This window comes from Erinaceus europaeus, chromosome 23 (assembly GCF_950295315.1).
Source record: "Erinaceus europaeus chromosome 23, mEriEur2.1, whole genome shotgun sequence".
Classification (NCBI taxonomy): domain Eukaryota; kingdom Metazoa; phylum Chordata; class Mammalia; order Eulipotyphla; family Erinaceidae; genus Erinaceus; species Erinaceus europaeus.
Window position 1 is genome coordinate 10,993,565 of NC_080184.1, and position 23,522 is coordinate 11,017,086.

The 23,522-nt window shown below is 41.7% G+C and overlaps 1 protein-coding gene across 1 annotated transcript; it reads right to left on the reverse strand.

The window, feature by feature from the left end:
• Positions 1 to 9: 9 nt before the first annotated feature.
• LOC103116129 (olfactory receptor 7A10-like) lies at positions 10 to 3,299 on the reverse strand. Its single transcript, XM_007525993.2, has 2 exons — positions 3,280 to 3,299; positions 10 to 958 (listed from the first exon to the last, which is right to left on the reverse strand). The coding sequence occupies exon 2, from the start codon at positions 943 to 945 to the stop codon at positions 10 to 12; it is 936 nt and encodes a 311-aa protein (XP_007526055.1). The 5' UTR covers positions 946 to 958; positions 3,280 to 3,299.
• Between the last annotated feature and the right edge of the window lie 20,223 nt (positions 3,300 to 23,522).

Here is a 23,522-nt window from a genome sequence, read left to right on the forward strand (position 1 = left end):
CAACTGGCTTTATATAGTGGCTACTCTAGTGAATCTTTTCAGAGCCCCCTTTATGTCTTTATTCCTCAAGCTGTAGATGAAGGGGTTCAGCATAGGGGTGACCACGGTGTACATCACTGAAGCTATTGCACTTGAGTGTGATCCATGGGCAGCAGTGGCAGAGCTAAGATAAACCCCTAGGATTGTGCAATAGAATAAGGAGACAACCGAGAGGTGAGAGGCACAGGTGGAAAAGGTTTTATATTTGCCCTTAGTGGATGAGATGCCACATATGGAAGACGCAATCTTAGAATACGAGTACAGAATACCAGTCAGGGAAATGCCACCCAATACCCCAGAAGCACAATGCATCACCAGGTCATTGAGGAAAGTGTCCGAACAAGCCAACTGGACCACCTGCTTGATCTCACAGAAAAAGTGAGGGATTTCTAGCTCTGTACAGAAGGCAAGCCATGACACCATTAAGCTTTGCAAGAGAGAATTCACGGCACTCAGGATCCAGGAGCCCAGAACCAGCAATACACAGAGTGAAGGTCTCATGATGACCGTGTAGTGCAGGGGCTGACAGATGGCCACAAAGCGGTCATACGCCATCACAGCCAGGAGGAAGTTGTCTAATCCAGCAAAAAGGAGGAAAAAGTATATCTGAGCGAGGCAGCCATCATAGGTGATGGCCTTTCTCTGCATCTGAATGTTCACCAGCATCTTGGGGACGGTGGTGGAGGTGAAGCAGATGTCCACTAAGGACAGATTGGAGAGGAAGAAGTACATGGGGGTGTGAAGGTGGGAGTCTAAGATGACAGCCAAGATGAGAATCAGGTTTCCCAGTACAGTGACCAGGTACATGAAGAGGAAAAATACAAATATGAGAAGTTGCAGTTCCGGATCTTCTGAAAATCCCATGAGAAGAAATTCTGAAATCTGTGTGTCATTCCCTGGCTCCATGTACAGAGGTGACTACCAGAAAGGATGGAAATAATGTGACAAAATTTCCCCAAAAAGGGACATGAAATACTTAACAGGTTGGGGGGAGGGAGGGAGAGGTACAATGGTGAGTCTGGTTGAACACACACATTATGATGTGCAAGGATCTAGGTTCAAGCCCCTGGTCCCCATCTGTAAGCTTCATTAGTGGTGAAGCAGGTATGCCGGTGTCTCTATGTCTGTCCCTCCCTCCTTTTTCATTTTTAAAAGTTATTTTTATTTATTGCATGGAGACAGTCAGAAATTAAGAGGGAAGGGAGAGAGAGAGAGGGAAAGAGAAACAGAGAAACACCTGCAGTACTATTTCACCACTTGCAAAGCTTTCCTCCTGAAGATGGGGACCAGGGGCTCGAACCCAGGTCTTTGCATATGGTAACATGTGCGCTCGTCTAGGTGAGCCACCACATGGCTCCGTCTCCTTTTTTTTTTTTTATCTCCCCCTCCCTTCTCAGTTTCCTGTCAAATAAAATAGAGAAAATAAATAATTAAATAAAGAAAGGAAGGGGCCAGGTGGTGGTGAACCTGGTTAAGCACACATGTTAGAACGTACAAGGACCAAGGTTCAAATCCCAGGTCCCTACTTGCAGGGGGAAAGCTTTTCCAGTGGTGAAGCAGGGCTACTGGTATCTCTCTGTCTTTCTTACTTTCTAACTCCCTCTTTCCTTTCAATATCTGGCTGTTTCTATCAAATGAGTAATAACTGTAATTTTTGTGTGTGTGTGTTAAATTTTTTTATTTATAAAAAGGAAACATTGACAAAACCATAGGATAAAAGGGGTACAACATCACACAATTCCCACCACCAGACCTCCGTATCCCATCCCCTCCCCTGGTAGCTTTCCTAATAACTATAACTTTTTAAACAGAAAAGCAAAAAATATAACGGGAGCTTTGCAGTTTACAGTGTTCATTTCAAAAATTAAAAATCTGTAATTTGGGGCAGGGGAAATAGCATAATGGTTATACAAAGAAACTCTCATGCCTAAACCTTCAAAGTTCCTGGTTTAATCCCCTTTTCACCACTATAAGCCAGAGCTGAGCAAGTCTCTGATTAAAAAAAGGAAAAGTAAAATTAAATTAAAATAAGAAAATCCATAATTAGTATAAAAAACTTGTCTATTTCACAGGTTCTTTCATGGTATATCTCTCTCTGTAAAGCAAAGCACTGCTCTGAGACTGGGTGGTGGTGCAAGGACATGGGTTCGAGCCCTCTGTTCCCACCTGCAGGGAGAGGCTTTGTGAATGGTGAAGTGAAGCAGCAGTGGAGATGTCTCTTTGTCTGTCCCTATCATCCACCCTCTTCCTTCTTGATTTCTGGCTGTCTCTATCCAAATAAATAAATAAGTAGAGATAATAAAAATGATAAAGCAAAGCACTGCTCAAATCTGGCTTTTTGGTGACCTTGGAGACTGAACCTGGAACCTCAGGTGTGGCAGGCATGAAAGTCTGTTGTTGCACCCACAAATTAGCTCACTTGAGCCATGTGCTGCTCTGCCATGTGAGTGTTTCACTTTTCAGCTTGGCCCCCACTGCACCTAAAGCAGCTTCTGTAACTGGTCTCTCTGTCTCTCTCTCTCTCTCTCTCTCTCTCTCTCCTTCTATATCTCAGGGAGAAGAGAGAAAGAGAAAGGGAGAGGGAGAAGGAAATAAAGAAAGGGTGGAGGGAGGAAGGCAAGGGTAAAGAGAGAATGAGAGAGAGGAGAGAGAGAGAGGGTGTGTGTGTGTGTGTGTGTGTGTGTGTGCGTGTCTGCGTGTCAGGGTCTGACAAAATGACTCCCTTGGATAGTTTGTTATGGATGTGACCCAGGTTCAAGTTGGGTCCTTGCCACACTGAGGGGAGTATTGGTGCTATGGTCTCTCACTTTCTTTTTTTTCTGACTAGGTTAAGAAAGAGAAAAAGAAAGAGGAGGAGGGAAGGAAAGGAAAAAAAGGAAGGGAGAGAGAGAAGGAAGGAAAGAAAGAGGAAGAGAAGGAAAGGAAGGGAGGCAGAGAGAAAGAAGGAAAGAAAGAAAAAGAGAGAGGGAGAGAGAGAGAGAAAAGAGGGTTCAGGTCCTGGAACATGATGACAGAGGAGGACCAAGTAGGGGTTGAATTGCTATGTGGAAAATTGGAAAATGTCACATAGGTACAAATTATTGTATTTTACTGTCAAGTGTAAACCATTAATTTCCCAATAAGTAAATTTTAAAAAAAGAAAGGGAGAGAGATAAAAGGAAGAAAGAAAGGAAGAGAGGATGAAAGAAAGAAATGGAGAGGAAGGGAGAAAGGAAGGAAAGAAAGAAAGAAAGAAAGAAAGAAAGAAAGAAAGAAAGAAAGAGAAGGAAGTAGAGAAAGGAAGAGAGAGAGAGAGGTGAGAGAAAGTTCAGGTCCTAGAACATGATAGCAGAGGAAGACCTAGTAGAGGTTAAATTGTTTCTTGGGAAATTGGGAAATGTTACACTTGTACAAGCTATTATAGTTTACTGTCAACTGTAAACCATCAATTCCCCAATAAAGAAATTTAAAAAAAAGAAAGGGAGAGAGAAAGAAAGAAAGAAAGAAAGAAAGAAAGAAAGAAAGAAAGAGAGAAAGAAAGACAAAAATTCTGTTGTGCTATGCATGGTGTTATCTCCCTACTCCTCTCATGGTGTCTTCCAGTGCGGAATTTCTTTGTTAATTGTTGATCCATCTTAGTGGGAGAACACTCTTCTCATGTATAAGACCCTGCGTTTGATACCTGGCACCTCTTTCATCTTGAAAGTGAGTGCAGAAATTGTACCAAGTTTCAGTTAGTACGACCTTTATGAATATGTAAATACGTAGCTCCAATTTTATTATTATTATTAATTATTTTATTTATTTATTCCCTTTTGTTGCCCTTGTTATTTTATTGTTGTAGTTATCATTGTTGTTATTGATGTCATTGTTGTTGGATAGGACAGAGAGAAATGGAGAGGAGGGGAAGACAGAGAGGGGGAGAGACAGACACCTGCAGACCTGCTTCACTGCTTGTGAAGTGATTACCCTGCAGGTGGGGAGCCGGGCTCAAACCAGGATCCTTGTGCCTGTCCTTGCGCTTTGCTGCCATGTGCGCTTACCCCGCTGCACTACTGCGGACTCCCAATACTTTTATTTAAACCATGACTAAAGGGTACAAAAAATCAGACCTTTAAATTTTAGCAAACCATAATATTAAAAAAAAAAAAACCTAATTCCTTTATACTAAAAACCCAAAGTATTATAGAGGCAATTTTTTAAATATTTATTTATTTATTCCCTTTGTTGTCCTTGGTATTTTATTGTTGTCATTGTTGTCAGATAGGACAGAGAGAAAGGAGAGAGGACAGGAAGACACAGAGGGGGAGAGACAGACACCTGCAGACCTGCTTCACTGCCTGTGAAGTGACTCTCCTGCAGGTGGGGAGCCGGGGGCTGGAACCGGGATCCTTATGCCGGTCCTTGCTTTGCCATATGCACATAACCTGCTGTGCTACCGCCAACTCCCACAGAGGTATTTTTTTTCTTTCTTCAGGGTTATCTCTGGGACTCGTCGCTCCCAGTGCAAATCCAATGTTCCTGGCAGCCATTTTAAAAAAAAAAAAAAACAGGATAAGACAGAGAGAAATTGAGAGGGGTGGGGAAGATAGGGTGAAGGAGAGATACTTGCACACCTGCTTCACTGCTTGTGAAGTGACCCCCTCCTGCAGATGAGGAGCTAGGGGCTCGAACTGAGATATTTGTGTGGGTCTTTGACCTTTGTACTATGTGTGTTTAACCCAGTATGTCACAGCCCGGCCCCCAAGAGGCAAATTTGAAGCTGCTGCCTTCCCTGTATTCTAAGAGGCAAGTTTTCTCTGACTGGAAAAAATGGCATCCCTGTGGACTCATCAAATATATAGAGAAAGTATTCTATGTATGTTAAGTCCACATATATGTTATCCTAGTGAAATCTTGTAAAAGCAATTTTTTTTTAAATAAACTGTTTCCAACTCTGACACCATCTCCCCAGACAATACCTTTAGCCTACCTGCACGTTAGCTGTTGGGCTCAGACAAAAACTAGTAAAGTCATGGGCCCCTTGGAAAATACCTAAAATAGGCCTATTAGTCTTTTCCAAAATGGAGATCTCAAATCTCATCTGCTCTATTCTTACTTTTAAATTCCTGATGATTTAATTTTTTTTTTATGCTTTCTATCTTAATGCTTTTCAGCCACCAAGTTGCAAGTGCTAGCATGACACCAACCTGACTTCCCGGGGCAGAGGATCTCACCAGTGAGTCCTGGAACCCCCACATCCCCAGGGCCCTAGCCCACTAGGGAGAGAGGCAGGCTGGGAGTATGGATCAACCTGCCAACACTCTTGTTCAGCAGAGAAGCAATTACAGAAGCCAGACCTTCCACCTTCTGCACCTCATAATGACCCCAGAAGGATAAAGAACTGGAAAGCTTCCAATGGAGGGAATGGGACACAGAACTCTGATGGTGGGAATTATGTGGAACTGGACCCTTCTTATCCTATGGTCTTGTTGATCATTATTAAATAATAAAATAAAATACTGTGTTAACATAATCAAGACAGAATGGGAGAAAGAATTGAAAATACCCAAATGAGGATAGGACAATGTGGAAAACAACTATAAAACCAACATGCACTGGATTAACAGTAACTACAGATTTTAGTTCAATTTTCCTGGTTTTTTTTTTAATCCTTCAAAATTATAAGCTGGTAATTTCCAACATAAGATTCCATAGCCAGGAAAATGTTTTGTCACTAGTTAAGGTAAAATAAATATAGTTTTATAGGAATTCAATTATTTGTAACTTTAATTACTGTCTTAAATATATATATATATATATATTATTTATAAAAAGGAAGCATTGAGAAGAAAGAACAGAACTGGAGGCATCACACTCCCAGATCTCACTCTCATCCTCCTCCCTCCTATTTCTCCTCCTCCTCCTCCCTCCTCCTTCACCTCCGACTCCTCCTCTGTCTCCTCTTCTTTGAAAATTATGAGGAAACATTGACGAAACCATAGGATAAGAGAGGTAGAACTCCACACAATTCCCACCATCAGAACTCAGTATCCCATCCCCTCCCCTGATAGCATTCCTAGTCTTTATCCTTCTGGGAATTGGACCCAGGGTCATTGTGGGATGCAGAAGGTGGAAGGTCTGGCTTCTGTAATTGCTTCCCCACTGAACATGGGTATTGACAGGTGGATCCATATTCCCAGCCTGTATCTCTCTTTCCCTAGTGGGGCAGGGCTCTGGGGAGGTGAGGATTCCAGAACACATTGGTGGGGTCGTCCGTCCAGGGAAGTCTGGTTGGCATCAGGATAGCATCTGGAACCTGGTGGCTATAAAAAGAGTTATCATATAAAGCCAAATAAGTTGTTGATTAATCATGAACCTAAAGGCTGGGACAGTGCAGATGAAAAGTTGGGTGGGCCCTCCATTTGTAGATAGCTAGTAGGCCTGTTTTAGTTATATTCCAAAGGGCCGATGACTATACTAGGTTGTTTTTTTTTTTTCCTGAGCCTGAAATCTGATATGCAGGTGGGTCCAAGTTACTGTCTTAAATATATATATATATATTCTCACAGACAGAACTCTATCCAGAGAGAACCAAGAGGCAGTATGGGACTACAGTGGTCTCAGATTCAGACACATCCACTGACTGTTCACTTATTTTTTCCATTGGCCACATCAATACATTTTCCTATTATTTATTTTCTCTTTTTAAACAATTCTTAATTTTTTATTTTTATTTTTTTAATTTTTATTTATAAAAAGGAAACACTAGGGCGTCGGGCTGTAGCGCAGCGGGTTAAGCGCAGGTGGCGCAAAGCACAAGGACCGGCATAAGGATCCCGGTTCGAACCCCAGCTCCCCACCTGCAGGGGAGTCGCTTCACAGGTGGTGAAGCAGGTCTGCAGTTGTCTGTCTTTCTCTCCCCCTCTCTGTCTTCCCCTCCTCTCTCCATTTCTCTCTGTCCTATCCAACAACGACAACAACAATAATAACTACAGCAATAAAACAACAAGGGCAACAAAAGGGAATAAATAAGATAAATATTTTAAAAAATTTTTTTAAAAAGGAAACACTGACAAAACCATTGGATAAGAGGGGTACAACTCTACTCAGTTCCCACTACCAGAAATCCGTATCCCATCACCTCCCCTGATAGCTTTCCTATTCTTGAACCCTCTTAATATTTTTACTATTATCTTTATTTATTGAACAGAGACAGTCAGAAATCAAGAAGGAAAGGGGATATGGAGGGGAAGAGACAGAGACAGAAAGTCACCTGCAGCCCTGCTTCACCACTCGCAAAGCTTTCCCCCTGCATTTGGGGACTGGGGGCTCAAACCTGGGACCTTGCACATTGTAACATGTGTGCTCAACCAGGTGTGCCATTGCCTGGCCCTTCCTATTTTTTTAAATTTTCTATCAATTCCTGTACATTTTATCCTATTTGTCTTTATCTGGTCCAATAGTGGAAGAGACAGATCGTTTTTCATTGATTGTTTTTATTAATTTATTTTTGTTTTAATCAGAGGGAAAGATGATAGATAGATGATAAATAGTTTGATAGGAAAAGCATAGCTCAGTTCTGGGAATTGAACCTAGGATCTCAAAGCCTGAGACATGAAAATCATTTTGCATAATCCTTAAGCTATCTCTCCAGCCCCTTTGCAGTAATTGTTTTTCTACTCTTAGAATTTGGGGTTTGATTTATTTTTTGACAGATCCATTGAACACGTTCTATTTTATCTACTATTAAAGTTTCCTGCACAGTATCCTCTATGTGATCTTCCAAACACAGTCAAATAGATCTCCTCCTTCCTTTGCTCTATCACCAAGGGCACTGTCTCATACCTGAACTTATTTAATCTGATTTAATTTTTGCCTCCAGTTGCTGGGGATCGGTGCTAGCACTATGAATCCACCACTCCTGGTGGTCATGATTGTTTGATTTATTGATTGAATGATTGGATAAGACAGAGAGAAATTGAGAGGGGAGGAGGAGATAGAGAGGGAGCGAGGAAGACAGACACCTGCAGACCTGTTTCACCATTTGTGAAATGTCTCCCTTGCAGGTGGAGAGCTGGGGACTCAAACCCGGATCCTTGAGCAAGTCCTTCCTGGTAGCACCATGTGCATTTAACTGGGTGTGCCATCGCCTGACCCCCTACATGGATTATTGTATTGTTTTCTGCCTTCTTCATTAAAATGTACAAGTTAAATGGGCATAAAACTCATCAGCTTTGTTCACTACTGTTCCATAATAAATCCATGCATATATGAACACTTAATAGAAGACAAAGGGGTCAAAAATTATTCCATGGTGAAACGAAGGACTTGGTAACAAATTATGTCGGGAAGAAATGGACAGTCACATGTAGAAGAATGAAACCAAACCATTTCACAACTTACACCAAAATTAACTCAGAGTGGATCAAAGACTTAGATATTAGACCTGATACTATAAAGTATGCAGAGATGCATTTGGAGACTCAATCCCACAGACAAGGGAAACTAAAAGTTTAAACAAAAGTAAGCAAATGTCACTACCTCAGTTTAAAAATCTGCAACTTGAGGTTACACAGACTCCCGCTCTGAATATGGTCCCCAGATCAGATTGATGGGGTTTACAGTTAACCGTATTTGTATACTTTTCACATACTTGGAAGCTACTCTCTGTCTCCTGATCCAGCTTTCTAGTCCTATTTCCAACTCTGACACCATCTTGCCAAACAATACCTTTAGCCTACCTGCATGTTAGCTGTCGGGCTCAGGCAAAAATTAGTAAAGTCACCGGCTCATCAGAATATACCTAAAATAGACTTCCTAGATTTTTCCAAAAGGAACACCCCAAATATCATCTTCTATATTCTCGCCTTTATGTTTCTGATTATTAAGCAATGTGTTCTGCATTATATCTTAATGCTATTCAGTCACCACGTTGCAGATGCTATCATGATGCCAACCTGACTTCCCTGCATAGAAAACCTCACCAATGTGTCTTAGAATGCCATCTCCCCAGAGCCCTGCCCCACTAGGGAAAGATAGAAACAGGGTGGGAGTATAGATCAGTCTGCCAACACCCATGTCTAGTGGAGAAGCAAGTACAGAAGCCAGACCTTCCATCTTCTGTACCCCATAATGATCCTGGGTCCATATTCCCATATTCCCAGAGGGATAAAGAATAGGAAAACTTTCAATAGAGAGGATGGGATGTGGAACTGTGGTGGTGGGAGCTGTGTGAAATTGTACCCCTCTTATCCAACGGACTTGTTGATCATTATTAAATCAATAAAAAAGTCTGTAATGTAGTAATTGGAATATGACATTTGCACATCACACATCTGACAAGTGATTGATATCAAACATGTATAAAGAAATACAACAACAAAATAACAAGATAAAAAGTGGAAAAGAGATCTGGACAGTGGGATGGAGAGATAACAAACTGGTTAGACAAAAAAAAGACTTTCATGCCTGAAGCTCCAAGACCCCAGGTAAAATCTCCAGCAGCGCCCATGTTCAGTGGGGAAGCAATGACAGAAGCCAGACCTTCCACCTTCTGCATCCCACAATGACCCTGGGTCCATCCTCTCCCAGAAGGTTAAAGAACAGGAAAGCTATCAGGGGAGGGGAGGGGATACAGAGTTCTGGTGGTGGCAATTGTGTGAAGTTGTACCCCTCTTATTCTACGGTTTAGTCAGTGTTTCCTTTTTTAATTTTTTTATATTTATTTATTTATTTTCCCTTTTGTTGCCTTTGTCATTATTGTTGCTGTAGTTATTATTCTTGTTGTTGTTATTGATGTCATCGTTGTTGGATAGGACAGAGAGAAATGGAGAGAGGAGGGGAAGACAGAGAGAGGGAGAGAGAAAGACAGACACCTGCAGACCTGCTTCACCGCCTGGGAAGCGACTCCCCTGCAGGTGGGGAGCCGGGGGCTCGAACCGGGATCCTTCTGCCGGTCCTTGCGCTTTGTGCCACGTGCGCTTAACCCGCTGCGCTACCGCCCGACTCCCACTGTCTCCTTTTTATAAACAGAAACTAAAAAAAAAAAAATCTCCAGCAGCAATGTAAACCATAGTTGAAGAGGGCTTGATCTCTATGTCATTCTCCTTATGTCTCTCTCTCATTAAAATTAAATAAAATATTAAAATTAAGAAAAAAGAAAAAAAAAATGTGATTATTTTCCTAAAGAAGATAAGCACATGGCCCACAGACATTAAAAAAAAAAAAAAATCCCTCACATCGTATATCAATATAGAAATGCAAATTAAAACCATGTTGATATTCTACCAAGGAAAGACAGATTTTTTTTTTTTCTTTACTAGGGGGATTAATGGCTTACCATTGACAGAAAAATACTGTAGTTGGCAGATGTGCAATATTTCTCAGTTTTCCACCTAACACTCCAAACCCCCTCCCACCTACGACCTCTGCCGCCATCATGTCTCAGGACCTGAACACTCCCACTCACTAGTCCCAGAGACCTTTATTTTTGTACAATACACGAAATCCAGCGGGAATGACAAATGTTAGTAAGGACTTGGAGAGAGCGGAATTCATTTTCACTGTTGGAGGTAGTATAGAGGGTCCTTAAACAGATGGAAATGGAAATACCTTATGATCGAGCAATAACACTCTTGGGAACATATCCAAAGGACTTGAAAACACCAATTTGAAAAGACAAGGTAATCTTATGTTAGTAGCTGTGCATGATTCATAATAGCCAAGAAGTACAAGCAGCCTAACGACCTGTGAATGGGAGGTGCCTAAAGAAAAATTTTTGGGGGGGAGTCGGGCGGTAGCACAGTGATTAAGCGCACGTGGGGCAAAGCACAAGGACAGACATAAGGATCCTGGTTCGAGCCCCCGGCTCCCCACCTGTAGTGGAGTCACTTCACAGGCGGTGAAGCAGGTCTGCAGGTGTCTGTCTTTCTCTCCCCCTCTCTGTTTTCCCCCTCCTCTCTCCATTTCTGTCTGTCCTAACAAAGATGACATCAATAACAACAACAATAATAACTACAACAACAATGAAAAACAGCAAAGGCAACAAAAAAGAAAATAAAAGAAAAAAAAATTTTTTAAAGAAATTTTAGGGGGCCAGGCTGTAGTGCAGCAGGTTAAGCGCACATAGCGCAAAGCCCAAGGAACAGCATAAGGATCCCGGTTCCAGCCCCCAGCTCCCCACCGGCAGGGGGGGTCACTTCACAAGCGGTGAAGCAGGTCTGCAGATATCTATCTGTCTCCCCGTTCCCTCTCAATTTTTCTCTCTGGCCTATCCAAAAAAGGAAAAGAAATTTTGGGACTCAGTGGAATGTTACTCTGAAAATTTACCACTCACAAAGCTTTTCCCCTGCAGGTGGGGACAGGGGGCTTGAACCTGGGTCCTCGCGCATGTTAGTTCAACCAGGTGTGCCACCACCATCCAACCCCTGGAAGTGGAAATGTTCACATTTTAATGACAACTCTATGCCACCAATTTCCTCTTGAGTTCTCTCTAACTGAAACTTGCTTTCCTTAATTTAATTTTCATCAGACATCCTAGTGTCACTGAGGTAAATGAAAATTTATCTTTTGGGTATGCTATGTGACATTGATTACAAATCAATGAGCCAACTAAGTAAACAAACAGGATGGATAATCTTTGTTTAGAGCTAGGCTAGTGTGAGTTTTCAGCTTAACCATTCCTCAGAGTATCTACTGGGAGCTCAGACTCACCTGGGTAAGATCTCTGTGTTGAAGTGTGAATTCCTCTCTGGGTAAACTGAAGCTTTACTTCCGGACAGGATTGCTGGGAAGAGTGGACCACCAGTGTCTGGGTCAAGCTTTGGAATCCAAATGCATAAACCATATCTTTCCAATCAATTCCAGCTTGAATGTGCTCAGGGTCTGCACATCAGAGATAAATATTTCATAGCTCTGAAAATCCACTCCCTATATCTGCTCATTAGGCCTTTATCTTACTGCTGCTCCAGCCCTCTGAGCACATTATTTCCCCATGGGAAATGTTCAAGGACAAGTATGTAGGTTTCATTTATTTTTTTTTTATGTGTGTGTGTGTGTGTGTGTGTGGGTGTGGGTGTGGGTGTGTGTGTTGGTGGTGGTGGTGGTTTAGGATTGTCCCAAGAGACTAGGGTAAAAGTCAGATGAATATAGTTGCTATTACTTATTACTCCTTCTTTATAATCTATTCTTCTTCTCCTTCTCCTTTTCCTTCTCCTTCTTTTTCCTCTTCCTCTACTCTCTCCTCCTCCTTTTTCTCCTTTTCCTTCTTTTTTTCATCTTCCTCTTCTTTCTACTCCTCCTTTTTCTTTTTCCTTCCTTCCTCCTCCTCCTCTTGTTCTGCTAAGCTCTGGTTTACGATGGTATGGGAAACTGAACCTAGGACTCCTTCCTGGTGCTTCAGGCATGGAAGTCATTTGCATAACCATTATGCTATCTATCTCACCCAATTTATTCTGTTCCTATTTTATTTTTCATTTTAATTATAAAAGGGAAACACTGACAAAAACCATAGGATAAGAGGGGGACAACTCCACACAATTCCCACCACTAGAACTCTCTGTCCCATCCTCTCCCCTGATAGCTTCCCTATTCTTTATCCCTCTAGGAGTATGCACCCAAGGTCATTATGGAATGCAGAAGGTGGAAGGTCTGGCTTCTGTAATTGCTTCCCCGATGAACATGTGCATCAGCAGTTTGATCCATACTCCCGGCCTGTCTCTCTCTCCCTAGTGGGGCGGGGTTCTGAGTAAATGGGGCTCCAGGATATATTGGTGGGGTTGTCTGCCCAGGGAAGTCCAGTTAGCATCATGATAGCATCTGGAACCTGGTATCTGAAAAAATAGTTGACATATAAAGCCAAACAAATTGTTGACTAATCATGAACCCAAAGGCTGGAATATTTCAGATGAATAGTTGGGGGTGAGTCTCTATTTTGTAGATAGTTAGCAGGCCTATTTTAGTTATATTCCAAAGAGCCCGTGACTATACTAGTTTTCCTTCTCCTTCTCCTTCTCCTTCTCCTTCTCCTTCTCCTTCTCCTTCTCCTTCTCCTTCTCCTTCTTCTTCTTCTTCTTCTTCTTCTCCTTCTTCTTCTTCTTCTTTTATCCTGAGCCTGACATCTGATATGCAGGTGGATCCAAGTCATGGCTGGAAATAGGCTAGAGAGCTGTATCAGGGAAGAAATTAGCTCCCAAGTATGGGAAAGGTATATAAATATTGTTAACTATACACCCCATGGATCTGATCTGGAGCCCATATTGAGATCAGGAGCCTATGTGACCTCTGCATCCCTGTAAGTCTGAGCTCACATTCTGTGGTCACGAGTAGGAACATTCTAAGCTGCCCCAATTTCAGGAACCATCTTCCTCAGGTATAGCATAGAGTATGTTGTCCAGCCTCCCTTCAAAGGATGGAACATTCTCTACCGTTGTTGATCCAAGTTGAGGGCAAGGCACTATTGGGGTCCACAAAAGGGTCTATTGTATTGTCCCTGATAGAGATGACCAGTAACAATGGAGAGAGGGATCTATTCATGGTCTAGGCCTATCATGTCTGTGTGGGAATCATAGGACTCCCCGACTAGGACCTCAGATGATGGGGTGGCCGGGTAGTGACTAAGGAGTCATTGGTAAAGTATGCCAGTCTCTTCCCCTTATCCAGCTTGTGCAGTCCTTACTTTGATAACGTTAGCTTTGGAGTGAGTGAGAATAGTATAATAGGAAGTAGGAGGAGGGTATGTAAGTCTAAGTAGACACGATTTCATTAGGAACTTTATGGTGTCATTTTAGGTCTTTCTACTTGCTTGCTGCATATACTGACTCACTGCAGACTATGGTGCACTTTTGCACTCATGTATATATTTTGCCCTAATTTATGGATACATGTAAACATATGCCTTATATCATGGGACCTGGTCTATATCTAGGTTTTGGGACTTTGTTAGATATTGAACCACATGAAATGGAATTAGGTAATCCTATGAAAGGAAAGGTCTCACCCGAGTAATGAGGTTGAAGGGTTAACATTCCACGCCTGACTTCTCTGGACACAGTCTGAAGTGAAGCATGCTAAGGTGGTACTCATTGTATTAATTAGGTTGGGATCAGCAGATATGATATCATTTGAATTGAGAGAAGCTTGCAGGAAAGTGAGCCCCACCCTAGAGGTTCCAGGTCTGGGGAAAATATAGGCTCTAAAGAGGAAGTGGGAGGTTCTGCTGTCTTAGGGTTTATGAAGGCTGTAATCAAATTATTTGGCAATAGGGTTAACTTTGAAAATCCCCTTGTTAGGATTTGCTATATAATACACAACATCACCATAATTTATGTCCTTTGGCATTATTTGTATATAATTGTCTTATAGAATAATGCCACTGGTTGCTTCTGTTCTACGTGGTCTAAGCTTTTAAGAGAGTTAACATTTCAAAGACTCAGCCTGTGCATTAAAATTTTTGAGACATTCAAAAAAAAAGTTTGAAACACTCAATCAATTTTCCCCTCACATATTAATTAGTGGTTTATATGACTAGAAGTTAATAGAAGTGTACATAAACACCATTCCCACCACCAAAAGACTGCCTCTCATCCCATCTACCCCCCTCCACTCTCCAATGAAGCTGAACATCCACCCTCACCCTCAACACAGAGATTTTTACTTTGGTACCCTGCTCCAAACTCAGTCAAATCCTGCTTTCTGTTCTTCTTTCTCAACTTCTATTTATGAGTGGGATCACCCCATATTCATCTTTGTCTTTCTGACTTAGCTCACTTAACATAATTCCTTCTAACTTCATCCAAGATGGGCCAGAGAATGTAGGTTCATTATTCTTAATAGTTGCATAGTATTTCATTGTGTATATATACCACAGCTTTATCAGCCACTCATCTGTTGTTGGGCACCTGGGTTGCTTCCAGGTTTTAGCTATTATGAATTGTACTGCTATGAAATTAGGTGTACAAATATCTTTTTGGTTGGGTGTTATGGAGTCCTTGGGGTATATCCCCAGGAGAGGGAATAACTGGGTCCTATGGAAGGTCCATGTCTAGCCTTGTGAGAGATCTCCAGCCTGCTCTCCACAGTGGTTGGACCAATTTACATTCCCACCAGCAGTGCAGAAGGGTTCCCCTGTTCCCACAGCCTCTCCTGCATTTGTTGCTGCTGTCCTTTTTGATGTATGCCATTCTCACAGAGGTAAGTTGGTCTCTCAGTGTTGTCTTTATTTGCATTTCTCTGGCAATCAGTGACCTGGAGCAATTTTTCATATGTTTTTTAGCCTTTTGGACCCCTTCTGTAGTGAATGTTCTGTAGTGAATGCTCTGTTCATGTCCTCTTCCCATTTTTGGATGGGGTCATTTGCTTTTTTTGTTGCTAAGTTTGCTGAGTTCTTTGTATATTCTGGCGTTTAGTCTCTTGTCTGATGTATGGCATGTGAAGATCTTCTCCCATTCTGTGAAGGCTCTCTTTGTTTTTGGGGGTTTTTTTTTTGGTATTGTTTTTTTTTTCCTTTTTTTTAAAATTTATTTCTTTATTGGGTAAGTAATGCTTTACATTCAACAGTAAATACAATAGTTTGTACATGCATAACATTCCCCAGTTTCCTATTTAACAATACAACCCCCACTATGTCATTTATCATCCTTCATGGACATGTATTCTCCCCAACAACCCACCCCAGGGTCTTTTACTTTGGTGCGATATGCCAATTCCATTTCAGGTTCTACTTGTGTTTTCATTTCTGATCTTGTTTTTCAACTTCTGCCTGAGAGTGAGATCGTCCCATATTCATCATTCTGTTTCTGACTTATTTCACATAACACGAACTTTTCAAGGTCCATCCAAGATCGGCTGAAAACAGTGAAGTCACCATTTTTTATAGTTGAGCAGTATTCCATTGTGTATAAAGACCACAACTTGCTCAGCCACTCATCTGTTGTTGGACACCTGGGTTGCTTCCAGGTTTGGGCTATTACAAATTATGCTTCCAAGAACATATGTGTACACAAATCTTTTTGGATGGATGTGTTGGGTTCCTTAGGATATATCCCCAGGAGAGGAATTGCAGGGTCATAGGGTAGGTCCATTTCTAGCCTTCGGAGAGTTCTCCAGACTGTTCTCCACAGAGCCACAGAGGTTGGACCAATTGACATTCCCACCAGCAGTGTAGGAGGGTTCCTTTGACCCCACAGCCTCTCCAGCATTTGCTGCTGTTACCTTTTCTGATGTATGACATTCTCACAGGAGTGAAATGATATCTCATTGTTCTCTTTATTTGCATTTCTCTAACAATCAGAGACTTGGAGCATTTTTTATGTGTTTCTCAGCCTTTTGGATCTCTTCTGTGATGAATATTCTGTCCAAGTCCTCCCCCCATTTTTGGATGGGATTATTTGTTGTCTTGTTGTTGAGTTTGGCAAGCTCTTTATATATGTTGGTTATTAAACTCTTGTCTGATGTATGGCATGTAAAGACCTTCTCCCATTCTGTGAGGGGTCTCTTGGTTTGGGTAGTGGTTTCTTTTGCTGTGAAGAAGCTTTTTAATTTGATGTAGTCCCATAGGTTTATACTTGCCTTGGTCTTCTTTGTAATTGGATTAGTTTCATTGAAGATGTCTTTAAAATTTATGTGGAAAAGAGTTCTGCCAATATTTTCCTCTAAGTATCTGATAGTTTCTGATCTAATATCCAAGTACTTGATCCACTTGGAATTTACTTTTGTATTTGGTGAAATACAGTGATTCAGTTTCATTCTTCTGCATGCTTCAACCCATTGTTTCCAACACCATTTGTTGAAGAGACTCTGCTTTCCCCATTTAATAGTCTGGGCACCTTTGTCAAAGATTAGATGTCCATAGGTGTGGGGCCTCATTTCTGGGCTCTCAATTCTATTCCACTGGTCAATGTGTCTATTCATGTTCCAGTACCAAGCAGTTTTGATGACAATGGCCCTATAATACAGTTTGAGATCTGGGAGTGTGATGCCTCCAGTTCTGTTCTTATTTCTCAAGATTGTTTTGGCAATTCTAGGTCTTTTCTGGTTCCAGATAAACATTTGTAGCATTTTTTCTATTCTCCAAAAAAATGTGCTTGGGATTTTGATGGGGATAGCATTAAATTTGTAGATGGCTCTGGGTAATATATTCATTTTGATGATGTTAGTTCTTCCAACCCATGAACATAGAATATCTTTCCACTTCTTTGTGTCTTTTTCAATTTCTTTGAGTAGTGACTCATAATTTTCAGTATACAAGTCTTTCACTTCTTTGGTTAGATTTACTCCTAGATATTTTATTGTTTTTGTTGCAATAGTAAAAGGAATTGATTTCTGGATTTCAATTTCTGCTAACTTAGTGTTTGGACAGAGGAATGCCACTGACTTTTGAATGTTAATTTTGTAGCCTGACACCTTACTGTATTGCCTGATGATTTCCAAAAGCTTCTTGCTGGATTCCTTAGGTTTTTCTGTGTATACTATCATGTCATCTGCAAATAAGGAGAGTTTGACTTCTTCTCTCGCAATTTGTATGCCTTTAATTTCTTGCTCCTGCCTGATTGCTATGGCAAGAACTTCCAACACTATGTTGAATAGTAATGGTGATAGTGGGCAGCCCTGTCTAGTACCTGATCTGAGGGGAAATGCTTCCAGTTTTTCACCATTGAGTATGATGTTGGCTGTAGGTTTGCTATATAGAGATTCCACTATCTTCAGGAATTTTCCATCTATTCCCATTTTTTTGTAGTGTTTTGATCATAAAGGGATGTTGTATTTTGTCAAAGGCTTTCTCTGCATCTATTGATATAACCATGTGGTTTTTGGTCTTGCTTTTGTTGATGTGGTTGTGTATCACATTGATTGTTTTACGTATATTAAACCAACCTTGCATGCCTGGGATAAACCCCACTTGGTCATGATGACCAGTCTTTTTGATATACTGCTGTATCCGGTTGGCTAGAATTTTGTTCAGTATTTTAGCATCTATGTCCATCAGAGATATTGGTTTGTAGTTTTCTTTTTTGGTTGTGTTCCTGTCTGCTTTTGGTATCAGAGTGATGTTGGCTTCATAGAAGCTGGCAGGGAAGAAGGGTCTCTTTGTTTTTGTCATGCTTTCTTGGCTGTGCCGGGGGCTCGAACCGGGATCCTTATACCAGTCCTTGAGCCGTGTGTGCTTAATCCACTGCACTACTGCCCAACTCCCAGTGTTTCCTTTTTATAAATAAATAATAAAAAAATAAAGTTTCATCACACGTAATCCCAACAGAGTTAGGGAGGCTTCCAATGGAGGCGAAAGGATATGGAATTCTGGTGTTGGGAACTATAAGGGATTGTATCTCTCTTATCCCACAATCTCCATCATTATTAAATCACTAATAAAATGAAATAAAAATAATAAAAGGCATTTGGGTCTGATATCCAGTATAAAAAAAAATGCATACAATGGGTAAACTTTCATAAATTCCAATACATCTACTCATGTGTAAAGTATAGGAAACATCCCAAAATGTTGAGAAATTTTAAGTACTTATAAGCGTTATGTAGCATAACAGTCAAATACGAGAACTCCACATGCAGATGGTGGAAAGGGCTGACAGAATGAATTTAATCAAAGAAAAAGGTTAGGGGCCAAGGGTGGCATACCTGGTTGAACACATGCTACTATTCACAAGGACCTGGGTTCAAGGCCCTGCTACCCACATGTAGGGGAAAAGTTTTGGGAATGCTGAAGCTGGTCTGTAGGTGTCTCTTTCCCTCCCTCTCTCTCCCCTCCCCCTGCCCCCTTCCCCTTCTTCTCTCCCTTTCTCTCTCCCTCTCTGCCTCTTCCCCTCTTTTCCTCTTCCTCTCCATCTCCATCTCCTTCTCTCCCTCTTCCTCTGCCCTTTCCCTCTCCATCTCCCTCTCTCCCTCCTTCTCTCTCTCTTCCTCTGCTCATCTCTCTCCATCGCTCTCCATCTCCCTCTTTCTTCTATCCCTCTCAATCCCTCTCAATCTCCCTCTCTCTCCCTCTTTCCACCTCCGTCTCTCTCTCTCCCCTTCCCCCCTCCTCTCTTCCTCTTCCTCTCTCCCTCTCTCCCCCTCTTCCCCTCCCCTACTCTTCCTCTTTGTCTCCCCCTTCTTATGGATTTCTGGCTGTCTCTAGCCAATAAATAACTAAATTTTTTTTTTAAAGTAAAAAAGCTAACAAATTGCCAAAACTCAGCCTCACCAGTTTGAAATTATTGAAACAGGAAACTCACTACTAGTTCACTTTCAGTTTACTAAATTCATTGCATATTTAACACAAGAAGATTCTGCGAAAGGTGTGTGTGTGTGTGTGTGTATGTGTGTGTGTGTGTTATGAACTGTTACTGCAAGGTAACTTCTCCTTTCATGTGTATAGATTTTTGCTACACAGTCTTAATTTGGGGAGGAAAAAAAATTAAATTCAGAGCTGGGAGAAGGTGCTGGAAGCCTAGATTTAGAAGACAGATGATAACAAAGAAAAAGTGTAATTAAAAACCGGAGTCAATGAACATTTTTTTTTAACCCAGTCTCTTGGGAATAAAAAAAATCTACAGTAGAAAATTTTCTTTCTCTCCAGACCAATGTCCCAGAGGAATTATAAGAGGCATCAAAATAGGAGTAACCAGAGGGAAATGTATTTAATTAGTAAGGATAGGGAATTCTAAATATCTCTGACTCCAGTCCCACACTCTGTGTGACCTGGGACTCTATAGGATATTGTCATTTCCTTTGAATTTCAAAGTCTGGCTCTGAGAGCAATGCTTGACCCCCTTTTTCTGTTTCTTCTAAAGACAGGACTTCGATTTCCATCATGAATCATCCGGGTTGGACTTTGAACTCCTCTCAGAGTCAACCTGCAGGTGAGTATGGGGAACCCCCCCCCCCCCTCCGTCTCAGACAAAGTGGAAGAAAGTGAGCCCTTAGAAATGAGTGCAGCCTTAGGATGTCCCCAGCTGTGACCATGGACTGTGAGCTCAGACTGACAGGGACTCGGAGGTTACACAGGCTCCTGTGCTGAATACACATAGATATAGGCTCTGGGCCAGATTGATGGGATGAACATTTAATGATATTTATTTACTTTCCCCATATTTGAGAGCTACACTCTGCTCTAATCCTACCTTTCTAGTCCTATTCTCAACTCTGACAACAGCTTCCCAGACAATATTTTTTAGTCCACCTGTATGTGAGCTATTAGGCTCAGGCAAAAATTACTGAATTCATGGCACCCCTGGATTATACATCAGATAGACTTCCTAGCTTCTTCCACACAAAGACGCTGAGTTTCATCTGCTCAATTCTTACCTTTTGGTTCTTGTTTATTAAAAAAAAAAAAAAAAAAAGTCCTGATTTGTATCTTACCAACTTTCAGCCACCCAGATGCAGACACTACCATGACACCAACCTGACTTCCCTGGACAGACAATATCATCAATATGTGTCCTGGAACCCTACCTCTCCAGATCGCTGCCCCACTAGGGAAAGATAAAAACAGGCTGAGGATGTGGTTCTACCTGCCAATTCCCATGTCCAGCGGAGAAGCAATTACAGAAGCCAGACCTCCCACCTTCTGCATCCCATAAAGATCCTAGGTCCATACTCCCAGAGGGATAAAGAATAGGAAAACTTCCCATGGAGGGGATGGGATATGAAACTCTGGTGGTGGGAATTGTGTGGAATTATACCCTTGTTATCTTATTGTAATCTTGTTAATCATTATTAAATGATTGATTAAAAATAACAAAGAAAAAAGGACATCCAAAATGCTTACCTATCATCAATTGACTACCAGAACATCTGACCCTAGACCCAAGAAATCAGTGTGACTGCTTGTGCAACTAAAGTATATATTTGTGATGGCCGACATGCAATGGAGAGTGTGAATAACAGAATGGTAATAATGGAAGGTCAAGGGGGCCCGGAGGTAGCACAGCAGGTTAAGGCAAAGACCTGTGTAAGGATCCCAGTTTGAGGCCTGGCTCCCCACCTGTGTCACTTCACAGGTAGTGAAGCAGGTCTGCAAATGTCTATCTTTCTCTCCCTCTCTCTGTCTTCCACTCCTCTCTTGACTTCTCTCTGTCCTATCCAACAACAACTACAGCAAGAACGACAACGACAATAAACAACAAGGGCAACAAAAAATGGGAAAAATCGCCTCCAGGAGCAGTGGATTTGTAGTGCAGGCACTGAGCCTCAGCAATAACCATGGAGGCAATAAATAAATAAATGTCAATTAAAAACGTGTAATGTGGGGCCTGGGTAGTGGCACATATGGTTGAGTTCACATGTTACAATGTGCAGGGACCCAGGTTGGAGCCCCTAGTCCCTGCCTACAAGGGGGAAAGCTCTGAGTGATGAAGCAGTGTTGCAGGTATCTCTCTGTCTCTCTCCCTCTCTATCACTCCCCTCCCTCTCTATTTCTGGTTGTCTCTATCCAATAAATAAATAAAGATAATACAATAAGATTTTTTTAAAGTGTAAGGTGTAAAATCCTTCAATTAAACCCAAAATCCAAGAACCCATAATGCAATGAGATCAGTAAAACAGATTATTGATCTGAGAGAATCTACAACAAAGTAACTTTCCTTCCTTCCTTCCTTTCTTTTTTTAAAAATTTTTAGTAATGACTTAATAATGATAAACAAAACTGTAAGGCAGCAAGGATACAATTCCAAACTCCAGTGATCTGTGTCCCATCCCCTCCATTAGAAGCTTCCGTATTCTTTTCTATTCTTTTAAAGAATTTATCTTTTAAATTAATTTTATTTTATTGGATAGATGCAGGGAGAAATTGAGAGGGGAGAGGGAGATAGAAAGGGAAAGAGATAGATTCTTAAAGACCTGCTTCACTATTTGTGAAGATTCCTCCCTGCAGGTGTGGACCAGAGGTTTGAACGTGGGTCCTTACGCATTGTAATGTGTGTGCTTAACCAGGTGCACCACCACCTCACCCTCTTTTTTTTTCTTTTCTTTTTTATTATATATATTTTTTTTTCATAAATACCATTCCCACCACCAAAAGACTGTGTCCCATCCCACCTTCCCACCCCTCCACCCTCCACCGCCACGGGAAGCTGAATATCCACCCTCACCCTCACCCCAGGGTTTTTATTTTGGTGCTTAAGTCCAGATTTAGTCAAATTCTGCTTTGAGTTTCCCTTTCTGTTCTTCTTTCTCAGCTTCTGTCGGTGAGTGGGATCATCCCATACTCATCTTTATCTTTCTGACTTAGCTCACTTAACATAATTCCTTCTAGCTTCATCCAAGATGGGTCAGAGAAGGTGGGTTCATTGTTCTTAATAATTGCATCGTATTCCAGCTTTCTCAGCCATTCATCTGTTGTTGGGCACCTGGGTTGCTTCTAGGTTTTAGCTATTACAAATTATGCTACGATGAACATACGTGTACACATATATTTTAGGTTTGGTGTTATGGAGTCCTTGGGGTATATCCCCAGGAGAGGAATTACTGGGTCATATTGAAGGACCATGTCTAGCCTTGTGAGAGTTCTCTAGACTGCTCTCCACAGAGACTGGACCAATTTACATTCCCACCAGTCCAGGTTCTGCGTAGTGTTTTCTCTTGTGATTTTGTTTTTTAACTTCTACCTGGGAAAGAGATCATCCCATATTCATCCTTCTGTTTCTCACTCATCTCACTTTACATGAATTCTTTAATTTTCATCCAAGATGGGCTGAAAATTGTGAAATCACCAATTTTTTTTTGCCTCCAGGGTTATTGCTGGGGCTTGGTGCCTGCACCATGAATCCACTGCTCCTGGAGGCCATTTTCCCCCCATTTTCTTGCCCTTGTTGTTACCCTTGTTGGTGTTATTGTTATTGTTGTTATTCCTCTTGTTGTTGTTGGGTAGGACAGAGAGAAACTGAGAGAGGAGGGGATACAGAAAGGGGGAGAGACAGACACCTGCAGACCTGCTTCACCACCCGTGAAGCGATCCTCCTGCAGGTGGGGAGCCAGAGGCTCGAATGGGGATCCTTGCACCTGTCTTTGCACTTTTGCACCATGTGTGCTTAACTCGCTGGCTATTGGCAGGTTGATCCATATCCACAGCCTCACACACACACACTTCCTCAATCTCTCTCTCTTCCTCCCTCCCTCTCTCAGGATGAGGGGCTGCCTCAGTAAGGATAATTGTGACCTGAGTTGACCTTCCCTTAACCACCTTAGTGTACCTTCTCCTGAAGGGTATTGGAGGAAGGGCTCGGACAGCATTTCTGTTGACCAAAAAGTCTCTCCTCTCACTCTTGACTTTTCTGAATGACAACAGAGTCTTGAAAAGCCAGGGCACAACAAGAGATCTTCTTCTTCTCTTGAATGACTCTAGTCAACTGAACTGGAAGAAAGGGTGGAATGTGGATGCCTGGATGCCTAGTAACCACAATACTAAGTTCTTTTGGAACTTAGTTGGTCATGTCTGCAAGATTCTAGTATCTGGGCCTTTACCTTCAGCTAAGACTGCCCAGCAGGGAAGTCCCTGCTCCCTGCAGCACTGGCTCTGAACTCCAACT